This window comes from Bos mutus, chromosome 11, assembly GCF_027580195.1.
Source record: "Bos mutus isolate GX-2022 chromosome 11, NWIPB_WYAK_1.1, whole genome shotgun sequence".
Classification (NCBI taxonomy): domain Eukaryota; kingdom Metazoa; phylum Chordata; class Mammalia; order Artiodactyla; family Bovidae; genus Bos; species Bos mutus.
Window position 1 is genome coordinate 77,758,502 of NC_091627.1, and position 24,818 is coordinate 77,783,319.

At 46.7% G+C, this 24,818-nt stretch overlaps 2 protein-coding genes across 5 annotated transcripts in view; one reads left to right on the forward strand and one right to left on the reverse strand.

Annotated features, from left to right (window-relative positions):
- The window catches only part of RHOQ (ras homolog family member Q), a 42,700-nt gene extending 40,403 nt beyond the window's left edge, over positions 1 to 2,297 (reverse strand). Inside the window, exons 1-2 of the mRNA XM_005895614.3 lie at positions 1,833 to 2,297; positions 1,216 to 1,274 (exon numbers count right to left, since the gene is read on the reverse strand). Of these exons, the coding sequence (XP_005895676.3) occupies positions 1,216 to 1,274; positions 1,833 to 2,280 (507 nt within the window). The 5' untranslated portion in view covers positions 2,281 to 2,297. The remainder of the gene's footprint in view (positions 1 to 1,215; positions 1,275 to 1,832) is intronic.
- Positions 2,298 to 2,314: 17 nt separating this feature from the next.
- ATP6V1E2 (ATPase H+ transporting V1 subunit E2) overlaps positions 2,315 to 24,818 on the forward strand; it is a 28,706-nt gene continuing 6,202 nt past the window's right edge. For 2 of the 4 annotated variants that reach the window (XM_070379633.1, XM_070379636.1), the window contains exons 1-2: positions 2,315 to 2,596; positions 3,456 to 3,538. The gene's annotated coding sequence lies outside the window, so the exon portion shown is untranslated. Of the gene's footprint in view, positions 2,597 to 3,455; positions 3,539 to 3,613; positions 3,788 to 24,818 lie in introns of those variants that run through there. The other 2 variants (XM_070379635.1, XM_070379634.1) reach the window with 2 other exon arrangements.

Genomic DNA, 24,818 nt, shown 5'->3' on the forward strand with positions numbered 1-24,818 from the left:
CTAACTTCACAGTACAGAAACCAGAGGTCACATTGAGGTGCCCCCCGAGAAGACCTTTTCCAGAATCTAACCTTATACTACAATTCTGAAACCCAGATCTAGATGAGTTACAAAGAAAACCTCCTCTTTATTGACCAAGTATGTGCCAGACTCAACGCTAAGCATCTAGCATACAATATACGCCCAGGGGAACGGTCTGAATTTTTTACGCCCCATCTTACGCATAAGGAAGCTGCGCTGTTGGGTATTCCCTACAGACTCTCTCTAAGGCCCTCAACCGCCCACTCGTCCTGAAGAACTCAAGTCAGGATGACACATAGAAACTTCCATCTGAATTTTCAGGTCTAATCACAGGGCTGGATTTTGCAAAACTTCATCACACATCTTAGGCCCACAGCAAAAGTGGGTTTGGGAAAAGGGTGGAACTGGGACAGAGTCAGAAAGGAGACTTCAATCCTTCAGAAGCCACCTCTACTTTGCCAATAATGGTTAGAGACTGACAGGAGGAGGGTGCATTTCCTTTCTGCACAGTGATCTCTACCAAAGAAAACCCAGACAAAGTCACCTGGCCTTCCTAGGGAACAACAACAACAAAAGCTCTTCCTCCAAGGTTCAGGCTGAACTCCTAACCCTTCCTTCCTCTCCCTGACCCAGGGAGTGGCTGGATGGTTGTTGTTTCTTTTCTTTTTTTCCCTGTGGTCCTCAGTAACACCACAAATTACGTTTCCAGGGACTTGAGTCCCAGAGTGCAATGATGTTGTAATAAACATAACCAGGACCAAATGCCTTCCCATCATATTAGATGATGCCATTTCCCACCAATCAGGCTCCTCGGGCAGGCAGACCACTCACCAATGAGGGACCAGACAAAGGCTGTGAGGGGAGACCTGGTCATCTGCAACTAAAAATAAGGGCGCTTCAGGATTGGCTGCTGCCACTTTGCAACAGGAGTTGGGACCCACACACCAGGCACCACACAGGAGGCACACACAGGCAAAAACTTTCAGCCCAGGGGTTCACATGGGGTGGGCTGGTCTGCCTTTGTTGCTGAGGTTTTATCTTTTTCCCAATGTGCTGACTCAAAGAAATACTCGATCCAGAGGGACCCTCGCAGACACACCCTCGCTCCTAGACACCTCAGTTTCTAAAGGCTCTTCGCGATCATCCTAAATTGGGGAAAGGAAGGGGGGTGTTGGCCAGGGCCAAGACACTCACCTGTCCCGCTGTGTCATAGAGTCCCAGGAGGTACTGCTTGCCCCCCACGGTGACGCTGACTGCAAGGGCAGAAGTGGGGGCGGGGAGAGAAGCTCAATTACCTAGACTCTGGGGCAATTCTGTTCCCCACCAGGACCCTCCCCTCCCAAACCAGCGCTCGCAGGCGGGAGCTCCCAGGGAGATGCCACTCCTTTTCCCAGGCTCACAGTGAAGTGGGGGTGAGGCTGGGATGAAGTGGCCCCCAGCTGCCCACTCCCTTCTCCCGAGTCCCGTAGCCACGTTTCCCCCTCGGGGTTTGACTGTTGGGAAGGCGACTGTAGGAAGGTCAAGGAGGTCGGCCCGGAGCACCGAGGGGGTTGGGAAGTGCCGGGAGCCCCGACGCGGGACGCGGGACTGGGCTCCAGGATTGGGGAGCGGGGTGGGAAGAGGAGTAGGTCCAGCTGGCAAGGGGGCTGCCCGAGGGATAGCCTGGGGGTGGGGCCGGGCGCCCAGTGGAGGGCGCGGCGGGGGAGGGGCGGGGAGCGCGCGCAGGGGAGGCGGCGAGGGGGCTCATCCAAAGTTGCTCCAAAGTTCCCGGCCTGGGGAGCTGCCCCTTAGTCAGCACTTCCGAAGCTTACCTGCGTAGTGGTCGAAGACGGTGGGCACGTACTCCTCCGGGAAGGCGTCGTTGGCATAGCTCATGAGTAGGCACGTCTTGCCCACCGCCCCGTCACCGACCACCACGCACTTGAGCATCAGCGCGCCGGGCCCGTGAGCCATGCTGCGGCCGGCCGGCCTCCGGGCATGGTCCCCCCGGAGCCCCCGCCCCGGCCCCGGGCTTAGCCCCAGCCCGCCTGGGGTCCGCCGCCGCCGCCGCTCAGCGCAGCAGGGCCGACCCCCCGGCCCCATGCAGCGGCTCCCCCGGCCCAAGGGGAGGGGGCGACGGGCCCGGGGCGCTGCCGCCGCCTCGGTCGCTGCCCGGATCCCCGCCCGGGCCCCGGTCTCCGCGCCCGCCCGCTGCCCCCGCCGTTCGGCGCCCGCGCCCTCTCCCCGGCCCAGCCTCCCCAGGAGGATCCACTGGATCATAAGACTGGCCGGCCCCGGGGGAGACGGCAACTTTGGGGAGGGCAGCGGAGGGGAGGGGCCAGGCGGCTCACCCCGCCCCACGCCGGGCCGGGGCCCCCTCCCCGCTGGGCCCCAGAGGAGGGCGGGCCCAGGCGCCTCCCCCGATTGCGGGCAGCCAGCCTCGCGCCCCCGCCCGCCCGCCTGCCGGCTCCAGAGCCCCGCGCCCCGCCCGCAGCCGCCTCTCTGCCCTGCCGGCTCACCCTAGCTTGGCTCCGCGCGGGGGCTGCGGGGAGGGGGCGTGGAGGAGGAGCCGAAGAGCAGCGTAGCGGGGAGGAAGGTGAGACTGGGGGAGGGGGGCCGAGAAACCCGCGCTCGGGCGGAGCCGAGGGCTCCTCGCGAAAGTGCCCGCAGCGCCCAGAAGCGTCCCAAGGCCCCGAAGCTGGGAGAAGACGTGGAGCCCTCTTGGGAGACCACGACGACTTTTATGATGACGCAATAGTCGTGCAAAATTATTCGTATATATTTAAACTCCACCCGGAAGGCAGGATCCATTCTATTAGCCTCTAAATGCACAATAGAACTAGAAATCGGGAAGGAAGAAAGGCCAAGAGAGTTTGAAAAAAAAAAAAATTTTTTTTTTTTTCAGGCGCACGGGAGTGACAGGGGAGGGGTGGCGGTAGTTCCTGAGCTGGAAAGTAGGAACTCCTGAATTGAGGCTTGGTTTCCCTTCCTTCCCCTCCACCAACCCAACCCATGCTGTCCACATCATTTGCTATGAAACTGGTGACTAAGGGAGTTACAGCATCTTGAACCACTGACGCACTCTCTACCCCCCGCCCTCCTTGCCAGAAAAGGTAGATTGGGCGACTCTGGATGCTGCGGGTGTACCTGTGCTCCCCCTAGAGGCGACATTCTCTGAGGCCCCTTTACAGTCCCAGTATCCCTCGAAGGTGTTAGGTTGGGATCCCTGAGGAGTGTTACACCCCAGAGCTCAAAGACATGGCCAGTGAGCCAGGCGACAACCCCTGCCCTCCCGCCTGGACGAAGCCTGGAAACACCCATCTGTTCACTGGCCAAAAGTGCTGCTTCTAAGTTTAGGCCTTGGAGGACAGGGGAGGCGGGGATGATACACTCCACGTTGACACCACACCCTCCCTCCCCTTGCTGACGCCAGATAAATCGCTTCCTGTCATCAGTTCACAGGATCAGAAAACGCTGTGTTGAGAGGCACCGCAGAGGTCAACCATACGGTCTCCCTGAGATCTCTCTCAGATTATAGGTAAACAAATTGAGACGCAGACAGGTGAAGTGGTTATCCCAAAGGTCTCCACCTCTTTTCAGCATTCAGGTTCTGGGAACACACCGTGGGAAATGCTCAGTTGGTTATGTACTCATGCCATGCTTCCGAGGCCTCAGCCCTCAAATCCCAAATCTGATTTCCATTGTCCTGAAAGACATCCTGGCTTGTCAGAAGTTCCTTGTGGAGTCCCACTGGATGTCTCACCAGACCCCTCCATCGTGTTTGAGTGTGAGTATTTACACTGCCAGCTGCTTTAGATTATGCAGTCAATCTGAAAGACACTTTATATGTACTGAACGCCCTGTTAAGGAAGGCAGTTCAGTGTCTTGAAGTCAGAGCTCAGTTCAAGGCCAATCTCTGCCACTTCCTTCTAGAGGGGAAGGAAGGAGGACTTGCCTCCTTTGCCTGCAGGACCACTTCTTCAGGCAGCATTTGCTGCCACTAGAATACTGAAAGGAGTCTATTGAGACAGGTTAAGGAGCTACTGCATACTCTCAGCCGAGAGAAGACATTTGGTTTCAGCTCTGACAGTAGTCAATCCTAAAGGAAATCAATCCTGAATATTCATTGGAATGACTGATGCTGAAGCTGAAACTCTAATACTTTGGCCACCTGATGCGAAGAACTGACTCATTGGAAAAGACCTTGATGCTGGGCAAGATTGAAGGCAGGAGGAGAAGGGGACAGCAGAGGATGAGATGATTGGACTCAATGGACATGAGTTTGAGTAAGCTTCCAGGAGTCGGTGATGAACAGGGAAGCCTGGCATGCTGCAGTCCATGGGGTTGCAATGAGTCAGACATGACTGAGCAACTGAACTGACTGACCATAGTTAGCAGTGTGACCTTGACCATGCCACTCCTCAGGGCCTCAGGTTTCTCATCTGTAAATGTGAGCTTAGGGTGTGATCCATAGGGTGTGATCAAGGCTCACCTTTGACAACTCTAGAGCTCTTCACAATGTACTCTGAAAGATCCTGGTAAAGGCTTTGGGCCAGTTGCTAGAGACATGGGGGAGGCTTTTATGAGGGATAATGAGGTCTGTTCCAGGACTGGGAGGATGGAGGCTTCCTCCATTCAAGACTCCAGCCTCTCAGTTCTTTTGCTGCTTTTCAGAAAGGCAGATATTTACTGGGGATCCAGAGAGCTGGATGATTAGCTCCAAAACCTTGACAGATGGAAGGGTCTCTAGGTTCTGGATCCTTTGGGAGAAGTTCTGGGAATATCAGGACATTCCAAATGGGGAACTGATGTCAGATGAATCATGCAATGGTGACTTCATTGATGATGGTGACCTCATCCCTTTGGCCCATAGAAAAGCCAAAACAGACTGCCAGGAGTACTTCGAGCTCTGGGTTGATTCCACCAGTTGTATATGGAGGCAGAGGGGAGTATTATCCCAGATGCCCAGGTCAGCCCACCAATAGGTTAGCTAGAAGGACGAAACAGATCTCAACAGATAAGTACTATATAATGTGTTCAGTGCTGTAGTAGGGGATGAAGAACAGTCTTTGGGAAGTGCAGGAAGGCTGTTTGTACCTAGCTCTGGGTGTGCAGAAGGGTGTCATTGGCCTGGGGTTTAATAGGAGTAAGATAAGAATGCCTGGGAAAGACAGAAAGAAGGAACAGCACGCAACTTCTTGGGAATGCTGAGCCATGTAGGGTGGACAGAATGCAGGATTAGTGGTGTGAAAGAACTGATTTGTGTTTAATTGAGAACTGTGTGGTGCTACCAGGCCATGGGCCTCTGGATGCCACGTTAAGGGCATGCGGGGCCAACCTGGGCTGGGCAGTCTGTGCACTGCACAAAGGCAAAGGGAGAAATAGGATACCCAGAAAGGCCCACGTGATACCTGCAAAGCCATGACCCTAGCCTAAGGCTGTGTACACGGGAAGAAGGGGCACTTTTTTTTATCACAGAGGCCACTTTTGCTTATCAGACCTGTGCCTGTGGGGTGGCATCCACCCACAGAGGGACATCTTTTTAATTTGTTATTGTTGTTTATTCACTAAGTCATGTCAGGCTCTTTGCAACCCTGTGGACTGCAGCACGCCAGGCTTCCCTGTCCTTCACTGTCTCCCAGAGTTTGCCTAAACTCATGTCCATTGAGTTAGTGATGCCATCCAACCATCTCATCCTCTGTCATCCCCTTCTCCTCCTGCCTTCAGTGAGTCAGCTCAGGGTCTTTATCCAATGAGTTATTTCTTTGCATCAGGTGGCCAAAGTATTGGAGCTTCAGCTTCAGCATCAGTCCTTCCAATGAATATTCAGGGTTGATTTCCTTTAGGATCGATTGGTTTGATCTCCTTGCTATCCAGACAAAGGCACTAGCTAGGTAAACAGTGGCTCTGGCAGTAAGGAAGTGATGAAGGGAGGAAAGGAGGATTTGCTGTGTGCTGTCACTGTGTACTGTGCCCAGCCACTGTCCTGGGTATTTGCTGCTCATTTCATAGGTCATCCTATTACACCCCCAAAATAACCATGCAAGATAAAATTCATAGAGAATACCTACTGGCTTCTCTATCCAAAACAACACCCTTTGCTTGTGTTACATGTTCTTTCTGTGATCGTGTGGTTTATTTTCTTTTTCTTTTTAAAACCATTTACCTGTTGATTTATTTGGCTGCTCCAGGTCTTAGTTGCAGCATACAGGATCTTTTAGTTGTGGCATGCAATCAAACCCAGGCTCCCTGCACTGGGAACATGGAACCTTAACCCCTGGACCACCAGGGAGGTTCTGATCATATGGTTAAATGGTAGATGCCCTCTTCATACACATCCTGTCCTTGACCTCCATTGATTAGCCCTGGGCACCTGACACCAGATGGGATGACCAGAACCCTTCTTGAGAAGTTTGAATTTGGGATTCAAAACTGGTACTAACTAACTGGAAGATAAGAGCCTAAAGGCAGTGAGTCATTCCTGCTTCATGTTTCAGACATTTACAAAATAGTTAACTCAAGGAAATGAAGCAACAATGCACAGAGAAACAAAAATGGAGAGAGGTGCTCTCCACCCATCCCCCCTAAAAGTGGCAGGGATGACACAGGATATTTAAGAGTTCCTGATTCTGGGTATCCCTGAAACTCTGTTGTATACTAGTGGGCTTCAGTTGGTCACTTAATAAGTCCTCCCTTCCTTTTTGCCTAGATGGTGTAGATTGGTTTTCTGTCACTGGTAAAGGAATCTTGTCTATGATAGTATTATCACTGCAGTCAAGATAGATGATGTGCAGAGAAATTAAGACATTTACTCAAAGTCATGTAGCTGCTAAGTGGCAGAGCTAGCTTTCAAAATAATTGGTCTGAGCTCATACTATTTCCCATGTTCCACAGGAAGGAGGCATTAAAAGTGTTCAGTTGGAAATGACAAGTTTAGAGCTATCTTTTGAGATGACCACTCTGGGAGTGGTGTAGAACATGGATTTAGAAGGGACCAGAGTGAAGGCAGAGAAAGTGAGGAGGAGAGAGGTCAAGAAGGTCTGGATCAGGCATGGCTGTGAAAGTGAAGAAGCAGGAAGTTTAGATGACCAAGTTCACAGGGCTTGGTAACACAGAGAAGGGCTGGGGTACTCTGAGGTGTCTATGTTATGATTCCATTGACATATCCCTTCTCTCCCTTTTAAATCTTCTCTGTTTTAGCCTCTTTACTTCTTTAGGTTTCTTCCTAACTTTTCGAAATTTACCAATCTCCTCTTGGTGATTAAACATGTGACCAACTGCCTAAATCAAGCTGAGAGTAGAACTCCAGAAGGTCACTAAGTTTCTAAAATGTATTCAGCTTTCTGTCATTTTGTTTGTGTCCCCTCACATTTACTCCAGAAATGAACAACTGGATTCCAGTAGACCATTTGGTGTCATGATGCTTTGGGTTCCAAGGAATAGGAAAGTCAGCCCAAATGGTTTCAACAGCAAAGGGAATGTATGGACTTCTTTGACTGAAACAACCAGAAGTAGCTCAGGCTTCAAGTATGGCTTGGTCAAAACCCTGAATCAATTTTTTTTCCTGCACGTCTTTCAGTTTTTCTCTTCTCTCTGGGTCAGCGTCCTACTTAGGTTGCTTTCTCTCTTGAAAACAAAATGGTTACACCGGGTCCAGGCCTTACCACCCATATACCACACTGCCCAGCAGGAGAGAGAGCTTCTCTTGATTCGCTTAATACACAAAGTTCTTGGACTTCCTCTCTTCAGATTAGCTGAGTTCATCACGGTGGCCAGCAGAATGTCAGATGCTCATTGCCTTAGGCCTGGGCTACTGGCTGTCCCGGAAACCATTGCTGGGACAGGGGCTTGGAACTATCCTTATTAGGCGGGTCAGGGCCCACCCCAAGGCCAGAGTTTTATTCCCCCTCAAACTCTATGTTTCCTGCGCAGTGGACAGTAGGCATGGGGGGTAATATATGCTGGGGAGGCAACCAACAATACCTATTACCCCTGGATTGTTGCCAACAGTCCAAGATTCAAGGTCTCCCCAAGCTATACTAGAAATAAAGAAAAAGCAAATTTCAAGGGAAGAGGGAGGTGAGAAGGATCCAAGTCAAATCTGTGATTTGTTTTAAATGTCAGTCAGTTGATTTGTCACTACATGAATCCAAGCTTGGTGTGAGTCCCTGATTCTTGGCTGATAGTAGTTACTCCTTTCCCCCTTCCAACTTCCTTCTTAGAGTTATCGGCAAGGAGGTAAAATGGTAATCATTCTTCTACCTGGTCCCTTTTACTTATTTGGCTGCACTTGGTCTTAGTTGCAGCACACTGGATCTTTGATCTTTGTTGCAGCCCTCAGGATCTTTAGTTGGCAGTATGTGGGATCTAGTTCCCTGACCAGGGATTGAACCTGGGCCCCCTGCGTTGGAGGCCCAGAGTCTTAGCCACTGGACCACCAAGAAAGGCCCTCCTCTGCTCTTCAATTATGCTTCTTTCCTCCATACTTGCCCAGTGTCTTCAGACTGCAGCCTCTTCACTCCCCAGGGCTGTCCTGCTTCCCAGACTCCACCTGGCCCACCTTTGTAGCATCACACTGTGTGCCATACCTATTCCTCTTTTCTTCCTACCACTAAAACCTCCCATCTGCATCCTTTTCTCTTAGGGGTCAGATGTAATGTATTACACTATTTTTTAGTTGAGATGTTAATGGCTTAAACACTGCAGCAATTTCTTAAAGGTCAGTGGTTTCTGATGATCAGGATGATTTAAAAAATCCAATACATTGGGCTCACTGATTTCATTTCTAGTTATGTTTCTAGAACACATCTAGATCTCCTTTTTTCCAGCTCGTTACATACTAGAAACTCAGAAGTAAATCCCAGCCTCTGAGAATTTTAGCTCAAGCACCCTTAATAATGTTTTCCCATCTTCATTTCTAACCATCTTTTGCTGCAGCCTAGGTCAGGAGACCAGTCATTATAACAGATGGCATTGCCACTATTGCTGAATCATAGAAAAGGACACTTCTTAGAGGCTGCTGGTACAGAATACTTCTATGATCTGGGAGTGGCCACCTCCTGTAAGGTTCAAAGGAGGCCAGATCATAGATCCATCTTCCAGAAATGAAATTAATGATTTTATTCCAGGCTTCAGTTCTAACAGTGCCAGAAAACCATCCAAGATTTGTTGATGATTATTTTTCCATAGTGGATCCTGTGGTCACTGAGTGTTATATGCGCATTTTGAATTTGGGGAATCTTCCACTTTGTAAGTCTTGGTGGGAAGAAAAAGATCACTCTTGTGGAAGCTGTTACAGACTCTTGCTTTCCTTGTCGGACTCAAGAGCTGGAGTGACTACAGTTAAATACAGAGCGCACTCTCGAAGCTTTGGTGCTTGGCCCACAACTCAGTGCTGAATACAGGAAGTGGCACATAGGGTGGGTGGTGGTGCTGGTTGTGGTGTAACTGAGTTCCTGGTGCAGAAGTGACCACTGTATACACTGAGTGTCTAGAATTTGTTGGCAGCAACAATACCAGAAGTGGTTTTCTCATCAGAGCAGGTCCTGAGGCGTATGTTGGGCGTGGTTCCTGTAAAGACAGTCCTGAGCAGCTTCTCTAGCCTGCCACTATCCTGTGAGCCACGCATAATCCTTAGAATTTCCTTTTCTGTTCTGTTAACCACTTCCAGCTTCTGTTCCTCACAACTCCAGCCTCCTGAGAAGACATTGGAGGACTGGATCGCTGTATTCAATGTGCCTCATGCAGTGCGAGCAGAGATTCCAACTTCTACCATACCTAAATCCCTGTTTTCAGATATTGAATGTAGTTCAGGACTGTGATTTCTGAAAGACAGGAACAAATGAGGCAAACTCTATTACTCTTTCTGCTGGAAGTACTTTCTGAATCGCAGTGCACAATTGAACCAAAGTTGACCTTAGTGGTCTTGCTGAGTTGAGGAGACTTTTCAAGACTGAGTACCAGAGAGGAGGGAGTATTCTCTTGAGTCCGTTGCTTATGCTAAGTTGCTCATTGTTCAGTTGTTAAGTGGTGTCCGACTCTGCAAACACATGAACTGCAGCATGCCAGGCTTCCCTGTCCTTCACTGTCTCCCAGAGTGTGCCCAAACTCTTGTCCATTGAGTCGGTGATACCATCCTATGATTTCGTCCTCTGTTGCTCCCTTCTCCTCCTGTCAATCTTTCCCAGCATCAGGGTCTTTTTCCAACAAGTCAGCTGTTTGCGTCAGATGGCCAAAGTATTGGAGCTTCAGCTTCAGCATCAGTCCTTCCAATGAATATTCAGGGTTGGTTTCCTTTAGGATTGACTGGTTTGATCTCCTGTTGTCCAGAGGACTCTCAAGAGTCTTCTCCAGCACCACAGTTTGAAACTGTCAATTCTTCGGCAATCAGCCTTCTTTATGGTCTAACTCTCACATAACTACTGGAAATAGTATAGCTTTGACTATATGGGCCTTTGTCAGCCGAGTGATATCTCTGCTTTTTAGTACACTATCTAGGTTTGTCATCACTTTCCTTCCAAGGAGCAAGCGTCTTTTAATTTCATGGCTGCAGTCATGTGTCTGCAGTGAGTTTGGAGCCCAGGAAAATAAAATCTGTCACTGTTTCCACTCATGTGCAGGCACAGAGTGAAACGCCACAGGGAGTTAAATTCTTATTGAGCTCTATTTTCCAAGTTTGTGGGTGGAACAGGAGGAGGTGTCTCCCTGGGGCAACCACTGCAGCACCTCTTCACATTCCTCTCTCCTCCATCTGAAAAAGAGTTGCAGATCCCTAGGATTGTGACAGTCTATACAGAAGACTCTTTCCTCACTATCCATCCGTTTATCTATGAGTCCAACAGATAATGCTTAAATGCTATGTACTGGACTCTGTTGTTGTTCAGTTACTAAGTTGTGTCTGATACTTTGCAACCACATGGACTGCAGCACACCAGGCTTTCCTGTCCTTCACTATCTCCTAGAGTTTGGTTAAATTCATGTTCATGGAGTCACTGATGCCATCCAACCGTCTCATCCTCTGTTGCCTCCTTCTCCTCCTGCCCTCAATCTTTCCTAGCATTAGGCTCTTTTCCAGTGAGTCAGCTCTTTGCATCAGCTGGCTTGGAGCTTCAGCTTCAGCATCAGCATCAGTCCTTCCAGTGAATATTCAGGATTGATTCCCTGTAGGATTGACTGGTTTGATCTCTGGGCAAAGTGTTAAGATGAGCACAGAGGGGGTCAGAAAGAGCTTTTCCCAACTATGTCATATGGAAGCCCCTGTGCACCGTGAGGGACACAGTTGAGTGGATACACTCTCTTCCTTGCAAGCCAGTAGCTACCCTGCTTCTGGGCTTGAGCTGTGTCTCTTAGCAGAGGTGAAGCCAGTCAGGGCCTATAGCAGCAAACATTAAGTCAATACTAGAGGAGCATTTGGAGAAGGCAATGGCAACCCACTCCAGTACTTTTGCCTGGAAAATCCCATGGACGGAGGAGCCTGGTGGGCTGCAGTCCATGGGGTCGCTAGAGTTGGACACGACTGAGCAACTTCACTTTCACTTTTCACTTTCATGAATTGGAGAAGGAAATGGCAACCCACTCCAGTGTTCTTGCCTGGAGAATCCCAGGGACGGGGAGCCTGGTGGGCTGCCGTCTATGGGGTCGCACAGAGTCGGACACGACTGAAGCGACTTAGCAGCAGCAGCAGCAGAGAAGCATTTGGCATCTGAATGCATCCCCTGAACTGGGAACAGGTAGCAAACATTGAACAAGCAGAGCATCTGCTCTTTCTAGGCCAGCCCTGACCGTGGCCCACCAGCTGGAGACTTGGGCAGCCAGCTCCCTTAGAAAAGCTTGTGTCCTGGGGCTCCTGGATGACCTCAAGCCCACCCTCCACTTGCCTGGGGGCTTTCGAGGGGTATGACTACTGGCCTGCTCCTACCTCAAGGCAGCTTGAGGTTCTGGGAAGGGCAGGATGATTGGGGTGGTGTTTTGTGAATGAGGACACCTGTGGTTCACCTAGCATTTAACACAGCATTTGGCTTTCACAGAATTCCTCAGTAACACCCTCTCTGTAAACAGATGAGGCTTTGTGTCTTTATCCAGAGGGAGTTGGAACAGATTGTGAGCCCTTATCCAGATCATCCAGCCTGTGAGTGACATCAGGATTGAACCCTTTACCTCTGATGCTCCATCCATTGCACTTCTCATGACACCAGTTATGGCCCATGGGGGCATCCAGGGCAGAGAGAGGCCTCTTACTTCAGGGGCAGCCTGGTTCCTACCCTCAGCTACCATCCCATGATGTCCTGTGACCGCCCAGCCCCTGAGGGCATGCTCAGTAGATATTAGCCATGTAAGTTGCTCATGCTTCCCAGGTGGCTCATAAAGATAAAGACTCTGCCTGCCAATGCAGGAAGACACAGGAGATGCAGGTTCAACCCCTGAGTCGGAAAGATTCCCTGGTGGAAGAAATGGCAACCCACTCCAGCATTCTTGCCTGAAAATTCAATGGACAGAGGAGCCTGGCAGGCTACAGTACGTGGGCTCACAAAAAGCTGGATATGTCTGAGTGACCATGCTCCTCATACGTCATGTAGCCAGAATCTCAGACCACTTCCATCCACCCCCATCCCCACCTAGAAGAGATGTGTTTTGGGGATGAATACTTCCATAGATCGATTGAGGGAGAATTTCCAGGGTCTGCTTGAGTAACACTGGGTGCCTTCTAAGGAGGTTGGATTCAGTTAACTTGAGGTCAGAGTTTTTCGTTGTCGCTTTGTTTTTAAAAGTACTATTTATTGGGCTGCACTGGGTCTTAGTTGCAGTATGTGGGATCTAGTTCCCTGACCAGGAATCAAACCCAAGTCCCCTGCATTGGGAGCACAGAGTTTTAACCACTAGACCATCAGGAAAGTCCGGAGGTCACTGTTGTTCAAATGTTTTGTATATTCAGTTCAGTCGCTCAGTCATGTCCGACTCTTTGCAACCCCATGAATTTCGGCATGCCAGGCCTCCCTGTCCATCACCAACTCCCGGAGTTCACCCAAACTCATGTGGATCTAGTTGGTGATGCCATCCAGCCATCTCATCCTCTGTCGTCCCCTTTTCCTCCTGCCCCCAATCCCTCTGAACATCAGGGTCTTTTCCAATGAGTCAACTCTTCTCATGAGGTGGCCAAAGTATTGGAGTTTCAGCCTCAGCATCAGTCCTTCCAATGAACACCCAGGACTGGTCTCTTTTGGGATGGACTGGTTGGATCTCCTTGCAGTCCAAGGGACTCTCAAGAGTCTTCTCCAGCACCACAGTTCAAAAGTATCAATTCTTCTGTTTTGTATGTTAAATCACAGTTAACAAATACATTTTCATTGTGCACCAGAATACGTATGTACGTATGCATCATATATATGACAAAAATTTGACAAACAGCACTTAAGCTCACTACCTGTAATGAATTTTGGATTTTCTATTCCTTTTGGTTTTACAGCCCACACTTTGAAAAACCCTATCTAGAAGCTTTGTTTGCTGGCTGGCTGGCTACCTGGCTGGCAGCTGGAGTGCTCAGGACCACAAAGTGATGAGAACTCCTACAACTAAACGACAAAAGCAACCTGGTTTTTAAAATGGGCCTGAATAGACATTTCTCCAAAGAAAATACACAAATGCCCAATAAGCACATGAAAAGATGTTCAACATCACTAATCATTAGGAAAATGCAAATCAAAACTATAATGAGTACCACCTCACACCCATTAGGAAGGCTTTTATCAAAAACACAGAAAATAACAAATATTGGTGAAGACATGGGGAAATTGAAACCCTTGTTGCATTGCTGGTGGGAATATAAAATGGTGGAGCCACTGTGGAAAATGGCACAGTTTCCTCCAAAAAGTAGAGCATTGCCATGTGATCCAGCAATTCCCTTTCTAGGTAAATACCTATAATAATTGAAGGCAACGACTGGAACAGATATTTGTACACCCACACTCAGAGGAATGTTATTCATAATAGCAAAAAGGTAGAAGCAACCCAAATGCCACTGACGACTGAGCAAAATGTGATAGGTACATACAATGGAATGTTATTCAGCCTTATAAAGGAAGGAAATTCTGACAAGTGCTACAACATGGATAAACCTTGAATACATTTTGCTACGTGAAATAAGTCAGTCACAAAGGACAAATGATTCCACTCCCAAGAGGTTTCAAGAGTGGTCAGCTCTAGAAAAATGAGCATCAAAGAACTGATGCTTTTGAACTGTGATGTTGGAGAAGACTCTTGAGAGTCCTTTGGACTGCAAGGAGATCAAACCAGTCATTCTTAAAGGAAATCAGTCCTGAATATTCATTGGAACGACTGATGCTGAAGCTGAAACTCCAATACTTTGGCCACCTGATGTGAAGAACTGACTCCTTGGAAAAGATCCTGATGCTGGGAAATATTGAAGGCAGGAGGAGAAGGGGATGACAGAGGATGAGATGGTTGGATGGCATAACCAACTCGATGGATGTGAGTTTGAGCATGCTCCAGGAGTTGGTGATGGACTGGGAAGCCTGGCGTGCTGCAGTCCATGGGGTTGCTAAGAGTCAGACATCCCTAAGCGACTGAACTGAACTGAACTGAGGGTGGTCAAATGCATAGAAACCCAAAGTAGTGTGGTGGTTGCCAGAAAATGCGGGAAGACGGAATGAGGAGTTAGTGTTTGATGGGTACAGCATTCTAGAGATGATTGGTGATGTCTGTCACACGACAATGTGAATGTATTTAATGCCACTGAACATTACTTCGGAGAAGGCAATGGCACCCCACTCCAGTACTCTTGCCTGGAAAATCCCATGGATGGAGGAGCCTGGTAGGCTGCAGTCCATGGGGTCGCTAAGAGTCGGATACGACTGAGCAACTTCACTTTCACTTTTCACTTTCATGCATTGGAGAAGGAAATGGCAACCCACTCCAGTGTTCTTGCCTGGAGAATCCCAGGGACGGGGGAGCCTGGTGGGCTGCCGTCTATGGGGTCGCACAGAGTCGGACATGACTGAAGCGACTTAGCAGCAGCAGCAGAACATTACTTAGTGGTTAAAATGACAAAAATTTGTTACGTGTATTTTACCACAATAAGACAAAAAAAAAAGATAAAAGGATTTTACTTTTCAAATGGGATTTCCAGCTTCCCTAAAATATGAGAACTTGTGCCCCCACGTCCCCATTTCCAGGAGACTCAGAAGGCTGAGCCCTTTAGGCAGCGATGAAACGGAGGGGTTTTGTTTTGGAGGTGTGGGGAGCCACCACTGCAAACCTTTAGCCATGCAACTTGTAGCACATTGCTCTCTGGGAGAACTGGACTCCTTTGAAGTAACCTTCCTGCAGATGTGTGAAAAGGAGAAACTAAGTTGTAAATTCTTAATGTACATTATTTGGGGAAGAAATGTCTCTGACCCTACCTGATTCTCTACTTTATATTACCTGCCTGCCTCTTGTGGGCATTAGCTTTCTCCAGTCCCAATCACAGCCTGCTTTGCCACTGGGATGGAGTTCTTAGATTAAAACTGTATGTGTCCCCTTAGTTATCAGCAACTGAAGCAGAGATAAAGCTTTGTGGACACTTCTGATTTCCTCTCTGGGGGGACGGGTCTTTTAATTCCTCACCAAATGAACTCTCTGGCTGTTGCTTTCTCTATCCCCAGCTGGCTCTGGAAGGAGCAGTGTGCCTCACACCTGCTTTCCCGTATCTTCACACTGAGCTGAGCAGCTCAATCCTGTGGGTGGAGCTTCGGCAGGTGCTGCCAGGGCCAGACCCTGAGTCTTCAAACCTGCCAGCTCTGGTACCACATCTCCTTCCACCTCTGTTCTCATGTTCTTGTCCAAGCATCCATGCAGTCTTGACCTGGCATTTACTTAAAGCCAGACTCTCCAGCTTTCACCACCACCAGGCTAATCTTTCTAAACCCGGGTTTGGCCAAGTCACATCCCTACTCAAAACCTTTAATGGGTCTCCTTAGCCTCATGTCCCAGCCCTCAGTCTGACATTTCAAATCTTCCCCAACTGAGCTCCGACTTTCTAGACATCGCTCACTCCCACTGCCACTGGAGGCCTGTTTGCTGCTGCTGATCCAATCTGTTCTCTGCGCTCAGACCTCCTACACATTCCCAGCACAGTGCCTCTGCCCACAGCGTTCTCCCTGTCAAAAGACTCTCACTTTCTCTTCCTGCTTCTCAAGTGTCTGTCCTTCAATCCCCATCCGTGCCTCTCCCTCCGAGGTTGACCCTTTACCCAGAGGACCACTCCTTCTACTGCAGTCTGCAGTCACAGCCTGTGTCCTCTGCTTGCTCTTATTCCTTCCTATGTTGGGTTCAGGTACCCTTCCACGTTTCTGAGCCAGAGTCCTTCTGGAAACCCCAAGGCATTGCTTTGAGTCAGGTATCCCTAACAACTTGATTGATTCTTATCTATTTGGAAAACCCTCCTTCATGAATATACCAACTTGCTACCTTTTCCAAGTGGTGGTGATGGTTTAGTCACTAAGTCGTGTCTGACTCTTGAGACCCCGTGGACTGTAGCCCACCAGGCTCCTCTGTCCATGAAGTTCTCCAGGCAAGAATACTGGAATGGGTTGCCATTTCCTTCTCCAGGGGATCTTCCCGACCCAGGGATAGAACCTGGGTCTCTTACGTGGCAAGTGGATTCTTTATCAGTTGAGCTACCAGGGAAGTGACCTGCATCTAAAGCATTTGTTGTCACTAATGGTGTGTTTCAAACCACCCGCTACATAGCTTAATGGTTGCAGAACAATTCATTATAAAAGAGCCCATGGTGAACTTGGGAGGGAGGGATTTAGGCATTGGATCCCTTCATTTGCTTAGCCTTTTTCTTTTTTTTACTATATATTTATTTGGCCATGTCAGGTCTTAGTTGCGGCATGTGGGATCTTTAACTGCAGTGTATGGGACCTAGTTCCCTGATCTGGGATCGAACCCTGGCCCCCTGCACTGGGAGCTTGGCGTCTTAGGCAGTGGACCACCAGCGAAGTCCTCACCTAGCTGTCTTGGAGCTGCTGATTGCTAACAGGCCAACCTGTAGTGTGACTTCCTGTTGACCTGTCGGTCCCTCCTATGACATCGTGGGCTTGGGAGGCAGGGCTGGTGTTTGCTTGTTCTCTATCTCTAGTGCCTACATGGTGCCTGGCATGTAGTAGATGTTCAGCAAATATTTGTCCAAAGACAGAAAAGGGGACCCCCCCTTTCCACATATTAAGTATTTTAAACCCCCAGAGGAGTCCTTATTTTTCTGAATTTCCTCACCCACTTCCTGGGCCCTGCAAGTTGCCCCGGGCACCCTTCCCTTGCTCACTCTCTCATCTCTAAGTGGCTGGAGGCCCCGGTTTGGTGCTGTTTGTCCTTAAACCAGGGAGCCCAGACCTGGACACGTGACCTCTCAGACTTACAAATCCCAGCTGGAATGAGGAACAGTAGCATCAGGGTCTGGACAGGGTTCCAGGCTGACAGACACATTTGGCCCCCAAGCATGCCTGCTTCCCCTCCTCCCTCTCGTGGTGACGAGGATTCTCCAAGGTGCACACAGGCTCCTGTAGGTGAGGACTGGCGAAGAGAGATTTCCAAGCCCACACTTCCTCTAAGAACACCTCTTATGCCTATGAATATAAAATCATCAGCTTTGAAATGTCTTCTTCCCCAAGGTCATAAGGAGGGGTTTCTGGGGGTGCTGGTAATGTCCTTGTGCTTGACCTGGGTGCTGGTTACTGCATGTTTGCCTCATAATAATTCATTAAGCTGTATACTTTTCTGAATGTGTGTTACAATTCACGATAAAAAAAAAAAGTACTCCCCCCACCCCAGCCTCAAGCCTTTAATCCAATCAATTCATGTTTAACGAGTCTGCATCCAACCCCTGCTAGAGAAGGAGATTTTTGTCCTCAAGGAATTTCCTGGAGGAAGCAAGGTAACTGGAGCATCAAAAGACTGTGAATTATATCTGGAAAATAGGCCATGCTGTCATTTTGAGGAGGAGTCCAGAGGTCAAGGAGGTAGTGGGACTCACATTGGGCCGAAGATGTAGATGTGATTTAGTTAAGTGGAGAGAAGCAGAGGAAGGCTGTTTAGCTGAGGGAACTGTGTGATCACAAGCTATGTGAGTTAGGTAGGGCTGAGCCTGCTGTGTCTGGGGGGCAGTGAAGAGACCTTGGTATTGAATAGTTTATGGGAGTAAGACCATCTTGAGAGCTTTGGGTGCTGTCCCCTACCAAGTACGGGCAGGACAGATGCCACTTACAGTGCAAGTCTGCCTCGTGGGACGGGAGAGTCCTGTGCCCTTGTGCAAGAGCAGACACGTATGTTTCATATTTCTTAGCTCCTTTTCATTGTTTTCTTTGAGCCACAGGCTCATGTGAGTTCATAATCCCCATCCCAGACAGACTGGAAGTTACATCAGCCAGATGCATTATACGGGCAGCTGCTTTCCTGCGGAGACACTTGCTCAATCCCTGACTTCTAGCCCTGCCCCACCGTGCAGCTGCTTTCAAGTCCCAGCACCGAGAGACTGATTAGAAATGGGAGTCCCAGAGGAGGTATGAGAACTCAGGACTGCAGTTTCAGGGACTGTTACAGGCTGTGAGATGACTCCACCTCACCCCCACAGCCCAAGAGCCCTGAAATTCCAGGACTTCACCTCCCATCACCAAGGATATGGCTGGCCACCTGAGATCACGGGTGAATATGCCGTGAAGCGCTGGGAGGTTCTCAAGCTTCTTGCAGGGTTACTAAGTTGAATACAAGGAAGCAAGACTAGGACGTGTTTCTACTTACTTTTGAGAATGGAAATCAAAGCAGTCTCTGTACATATACAGAGGGACGATGATGAGGCTTAAAGCAGAGGAGAAGAGCTAGGTATAAAGCAGTAGCAGTCTAGTAGTGACGCTGATGATGACGGGAACTGCCAAGCATGACGATTAACTGTGTGCTTAGCATTATGCTAAACACTCACTTCTTTCATTTAAGCCTCACAATAATCCTATGATGTGCATGCTATTATTATTTCCACTGTACAGATGAGGAAACTGAGCCTTCAAGGCATGAGCTGATTCCCCAAAGTCATACAAATGTTAAGTGCTGAACTAGGATCTCAATTCCAGCAATCTTACTCCAGAAGATTACTTACACTGTGGAAGCCAGTGATGCCCCCTTTGAGCCCTGTCTGGACTTGGAGAGGATGTCCTCGCTTATGGACCAGAGCATGCCAGCACCTGTGGCCAGCGTGCCATTCTTAGAGACCATCTGGCACATTTTGTTTGCCCTGGTTTCTCACTAGACAACTTTTGCATTTGGCTTCCCATGTGACTCACATACAGAGAAAGAGGGCCATGACCTGCCAGCTTGACGGCTGTATCTTTCATTAGTAAATTAAGAAACTGGCTGCCTGGGTTCACACACGCATCTGTCTCTGATGGTTTGGTTAAGGTGGGCCCACCCAAGAGTTGAAGCCCACCGTGTGCCAACTTAATTGAGATTCTGGGTGTGCAAGCACATCCCCCAGCCCAGGCCTGTGTGCCAAGGAAATTCCTCTTGGCCTCCTTTTGGCGGGCTTGGCTCGCCTTCCCCAGTGACAGCCTGGCTCTTTCAATTTGAGCTGCCAGGTCAGACTGAGAGGGTCGTCTGCAGAAAGAAGGAAGCAACAGTGCCAGGTTCCAGTAGGTGTTCCAAGTTCCGCATTCCGCCTGCAGACTCCGGCACCAGAGCAAAGGCTGGCCCTTGGCAGGGGGGCTGGTAAGGATTTGTCTGGTACATTTTTTTCCTCTATACACTTAACCTGCAACTTCCTGCATCTCCCACTCTCTGTCTTTCATTTACAGTGGCTCTCAAAGCTGGTGATCAGCAGGGTTATCCAGAGAGCCTTAAAAAAAAATTTAATGGACTTGTCTTATTTAGGAACAGAGAATGTTTTGCTGTTTACTTACAAAAGCGCAGTTTAAGAAAAATTACATGCTAAAATAATGGAGAATGGATGGGCTAAATTATTTTCTTTTTAACTTCCGATGACAGTTTGCAAAGTTGAACCCAAAGTCTTGGTCTTTGTCACAAACATGGGTATGTTTTTCCGACAAGCTTTGGTGAGTGGTACATCTTTCGGGGACAGCATTTTTTTTTTTTTTCCAATTAAAAAAAACAGGTAACATACAGTCTACCCTCTTAACAAAAAATTTAAGTGTACAGTACTAGCTATATATGCATTGTTGTATAGCCAATTTCTAGGACTTTTCATCTTGCATGATTGAAACTCTATACCCATTAAACAGCAACTTCCTAATTCCCCACCATTTAGCCCCTGGAAACCATCATTATACTTTCTGCTTCTATGAATTTGATTCTTAAGATGCCTCATTTAAGTGTAATCATGTAGTATTTTTCCTGTGACTGACTTGTTTCACATTGCATAATAATGTCCTCAAGGTTCATCTATGATATAGCATATGACAGAATTTCCTTGTCATATTAAGGCAAAATTATATTTCATTGAATGTATATACAACATTTCCTTTATCCATTCAATCATAAATAGACATTTAAGTTGCTTCTACCTCTTGGTTATTGTGAGTAAATCTTCAGTGAACATGAGAATGCAAATATCTCTTTTGAGATCCTGTTTTCAATTCTTTTGGGTAAATCTCCAGAGGTGAAATTGTTGGATTATATGGGATTCTTTAATCCATTTTGAGTTGATTTCTGTGTAAGATAAGGGTCCAATTTAATTCTTTTGCCTGAGGATATTTAGTTTTCCTGGTACCATTTGTTCAGAGAAGGCACTGGCGACCCACTCCAGTACTCTTGCCTGGAAACTCCCATGGACGGAGGAGCCTGGTAGGCTATAGTCTATGGGGTCGCTAAGAGTCGGACACGACTGAGCGACTTCCCTTTCACTTTCCACTTTCATGCATTGGAGAAGGAAATGGCAACCCACTCCAGTGTTCTTGCCTGGAGAATCCCAGGGACGGAGGAGCCTGGTGGGCTGCCATCTATGGGGTCCCACAGAGTCAGACACGACTGACATGACTCAGCAGTAGCAGCAGTACCATTTGTTAAAGAGATTGTCCTTTCCCCATTGCGTATTCATGGCACCCTTGTTGAAGATCATTTTATTGTGTTTGTGTGGGTTTATTTCTAGGATCTGTATCCTGTTATATTGGTCTCTCTACCAGTACTATACTGTTTCAATTACTATAGGTTTGTAATATGTTTTGAAGTTAGGAGTGTGACGCCTCCAGCTTTGTTCTCTTTCAAGACTGTTTTGCTGTGAAGGATTCCTTGTGGTTTCATTTTAATTTTAGGGTTGTTTTTTCTATTTCTTAAAAAAAATGCCATTGGGCATTTGATAGAGATTGTATTGAATTTGTAGATCGATTTGAGTAGTATGAACAGTATTAAGTCTTCTAATGAACATAGGTTATCTTTCCATTTATTTGTGTCATTAAATTCTTCCAACAGTAATTTGTAGTTTTTAGTGTTCAAGTATTTAGCTTCCTTGGTTAAATTTAGTCACAGTATTTTGTTCTTTTTGATGATATTATAATTGGAATTGTTTTCTTAATTTTCTTTTTAGATTATTCATTTTAATATTACAGAAATAATTGATTTTTGTATGTTGATCTTGTATGTTTCCAATTTTGATGTCTTTCTCTTGTCTAATTGCTGTGACTAGGACTTCCAATTCTATGTTGAATAAAAGTGGCAAGAGTGGGCATCCTTGCCTTATTCCTGATGTTAGAAAAACAGCTTTCATTTTTTTACTGTTGAGTATGAATGATGCTGTGTGCTAAGTCGATTCAGTCGTGTCCGACTCTTTGCGACTCCATGAACCATAGCCCTCCAGGCTTCTCTGTCCATGGGTTTCTCCAGGCAAGAATATTGGAGTGGGTTGCCATTTCCTTCTCCAGGGGATTTTCCCGACCCAGGGATTGAACTCATGTCCTTATGTCTCCTGCATTACAGGCAGGTTCTTTACCTCTAGCGCCACCTGGGAAGCCAGGTGGATGATGTTAGCTGTGCACTTTTCATATATGACCTGCATTATATTGAGGTAATTTCATTCTATTCCTACTTTGTTGGTTGTTTTTTTATCATGAAAGGGTGTCTAACTTTCTCAAATGCCTTTTCTTCATCTGAAATGATCATGTGATTTTATCTTTCATTCTATTAATGTGGTATATTGCACTGATTGATTTTTGCATGTTGAATGATCATTTGTATGATCATTGATTTTTATATGTTGAACCATCCTTGCATTCTAGGGATAAATCCCTCTTGGTCATGGTGTATAATTCTTCTAACATGCTCTTGAATTTAGTTTGCTAATATTTTGTTGAGGATTTTTACATCTGTGTTCATCAAGGATATTGGGCTGCAGTTTTCTTTAGTGTCTTTGGCTTTGTTATCAGGGTAATTATTGTCGTTCAGGTGCTCAGTCATGTCCAACAATTTGTGACCCCATGGACTGCAGCACACCAGGCTTCTCTGTCCTTCACCATCTCCCCAAGCTTGCTCAAACTCATGTTCCTTGAGTCAAGGATGCCATCCAACCATCTCATCCTCTGTCATCCCCTTCTCCTCCTGCCTTCAATCTTTCCCACCTTCAGGGTATTTTTCAGTGAGTTAGTTCTTCTCATCAGGTGGCCAAAATATTGGAGCTTCAGCTTCAGTATCAGTCCTTCCAATGAATATTCATGGTTGATTTCCTTTAGGATTGACTGGTTTGATCTCTTTGCGGTCCAAGGGACTCTCAAGAGTCTTCTCCAACACCACAGTTCAGAAGCATCAATTCTTTGGTGCTCAGCTTTCTTTATGGTCCAGCTCTCACATCCATACATGACTACTGGAAAAACCATAGCTTTGACTATATGGACCTTTGTTGGCAAAGTGCTTTTTAATATACTGCCTAGGTTTGTCATAGCTTTTCTTCCAAGGAGCAAGCATCTTTAAATTTCATGGTTGCAGTCACTGTCTGCAGTGATTTTGGAGCCCAAGAAAAAATGCTGACCTCTTAAAGTGAATTTGGAGGTGCTCCCTCCTCTTCCATTTTTCGGAAGAGTTTGCAAGGAGTTGACATTGATTTTTAATTTTTTTTTTTTTTTTTGGTAGGGTTCTCCTTTGAAGTTACCTGGTCCTGGGATTTTTTCACTGGGAGGTTTTGATTACTGATTCAATCTCCTTACTTGTTATAGCTATGTTCAGATTTTCTATTTATATTTAGTCTCGGTAGGTTGTATGTATCTTGGAATTTATCCATTTCTTTTAGGTTTTCCAATTTGTTGGCATATGGCTGTTCATAGTAATCTCTTATAATCCTTTTTATTTCTGTGGCACTGTTAGTAATGTCTCCTCTTTCATTTTTTATTTTATTTGAGTCTTCTGTTTTTTTCTTAGTCTAATTAAAGGTTGTCAGTTTTATCATTTCAAAAGCTCTTAGTTTTATTGATTCCCCCCCTCCATTTTTCTGTTTCATTTATTTTTGCCCTAATTTTTATTATTTCCTTCTGCTAATTTTGGGCTTAGTTTTTGTTTTCCTAGTTCCTTAAAGGTATAAAATTAGGCTGCTTATTTGAAAATTTTCTTCTTTTTTTAAAAAAATATGTATTTTTGGCTGTGCTGGGTCTTTGTTGCTGTGAGCAGGCTTCCTCTGGTTGCCGTGTGCGGGCTTCTCATTGTGTTGGCTTCTCTGGTCCGTGGAGCACAGGCTCTAGAGAGTGCAGACTTCAGTAGTTGTCATGCACCGGCTTAAGTCATCATGAGGCATGTGGAATCTTCCTGAACCAGGGATAAATCTGTGTCTCCTGCATTGACAGGCAGTTTCTTAATCATTGGACCACTAGGGCAGTCCTTTCTTCTTTTTACTTGTAGGCTTTTAACACTATAAACTTCTTTCTCAACACTGCTTTTGCTACATCCCAAGTTTTGGTATGTTGTATTTCATTTTTGTTTGTCTCAAGATATTTTTTAATTTCCCTTTTGATGTCTTCTTTGAGCTACTGGTTGTTCAAGAGCATTTTAATTTCCACATACTTGTGAAATTTCCATTTTTCCTTCTGCTACTGATTTCTAGTTTCATTGCATTGTGGTCAGAAAAGATGCTTGGTATGATTTCAGTCTTTTTCAGTTTGTTAAGACTTGGTTTGTGACCTAACATGTAATCTATGCTGGAGAATGTTAAAATTGTACTTGAGAAAAATGTGTATTTTGCCGCTGTTCATGGAATATTTTGCTATGTCTGTTAGGTCTGTTTGATCTATATCATTGTTACAGTCCTCTGTTTCCTTATTGATCTTCTCTCTGGATGTTGAACTCTTACTGTTATTGTGTTCCTGTCTATTACTCTTCAGTCCTGTCAATGTTTACTTCATAGTAGTCTGATGCTGGGTATGTATCTATTTATAGTTATTATATCTTCTTGTTGAATTGACCTTTATTTTTATAAAATGTCTTTCTTTTACTCTTAGGACAGTTTTTTACATGAAGTATATTTTATATAACTTAAGTACAGCCATTCCTGCTCTCTTTTGGTTACCATTTGCACAGACTGTCTTTTTCTGTCTTTTCACTTGAAAGTAAAAAGAATATGTGTTTCACGGCCTATGTGTGTTCTTAAAGTGAGTCTCTTGGAGACAGCGTAGGATTGGATCTTGTTTTGTTTTTAATTTCATTTAGCCACTCTATAGCTTTTGATTATGGAGTTTAATCCATTTACATTTTAAATAATTACTTGTAAAAGAAAGATGTGCTATTGCCGGTTTGTTCATTGTTTTCTGTCTTCCAGCATTTTTTGTCCCTCTCCTGCTGTCCCC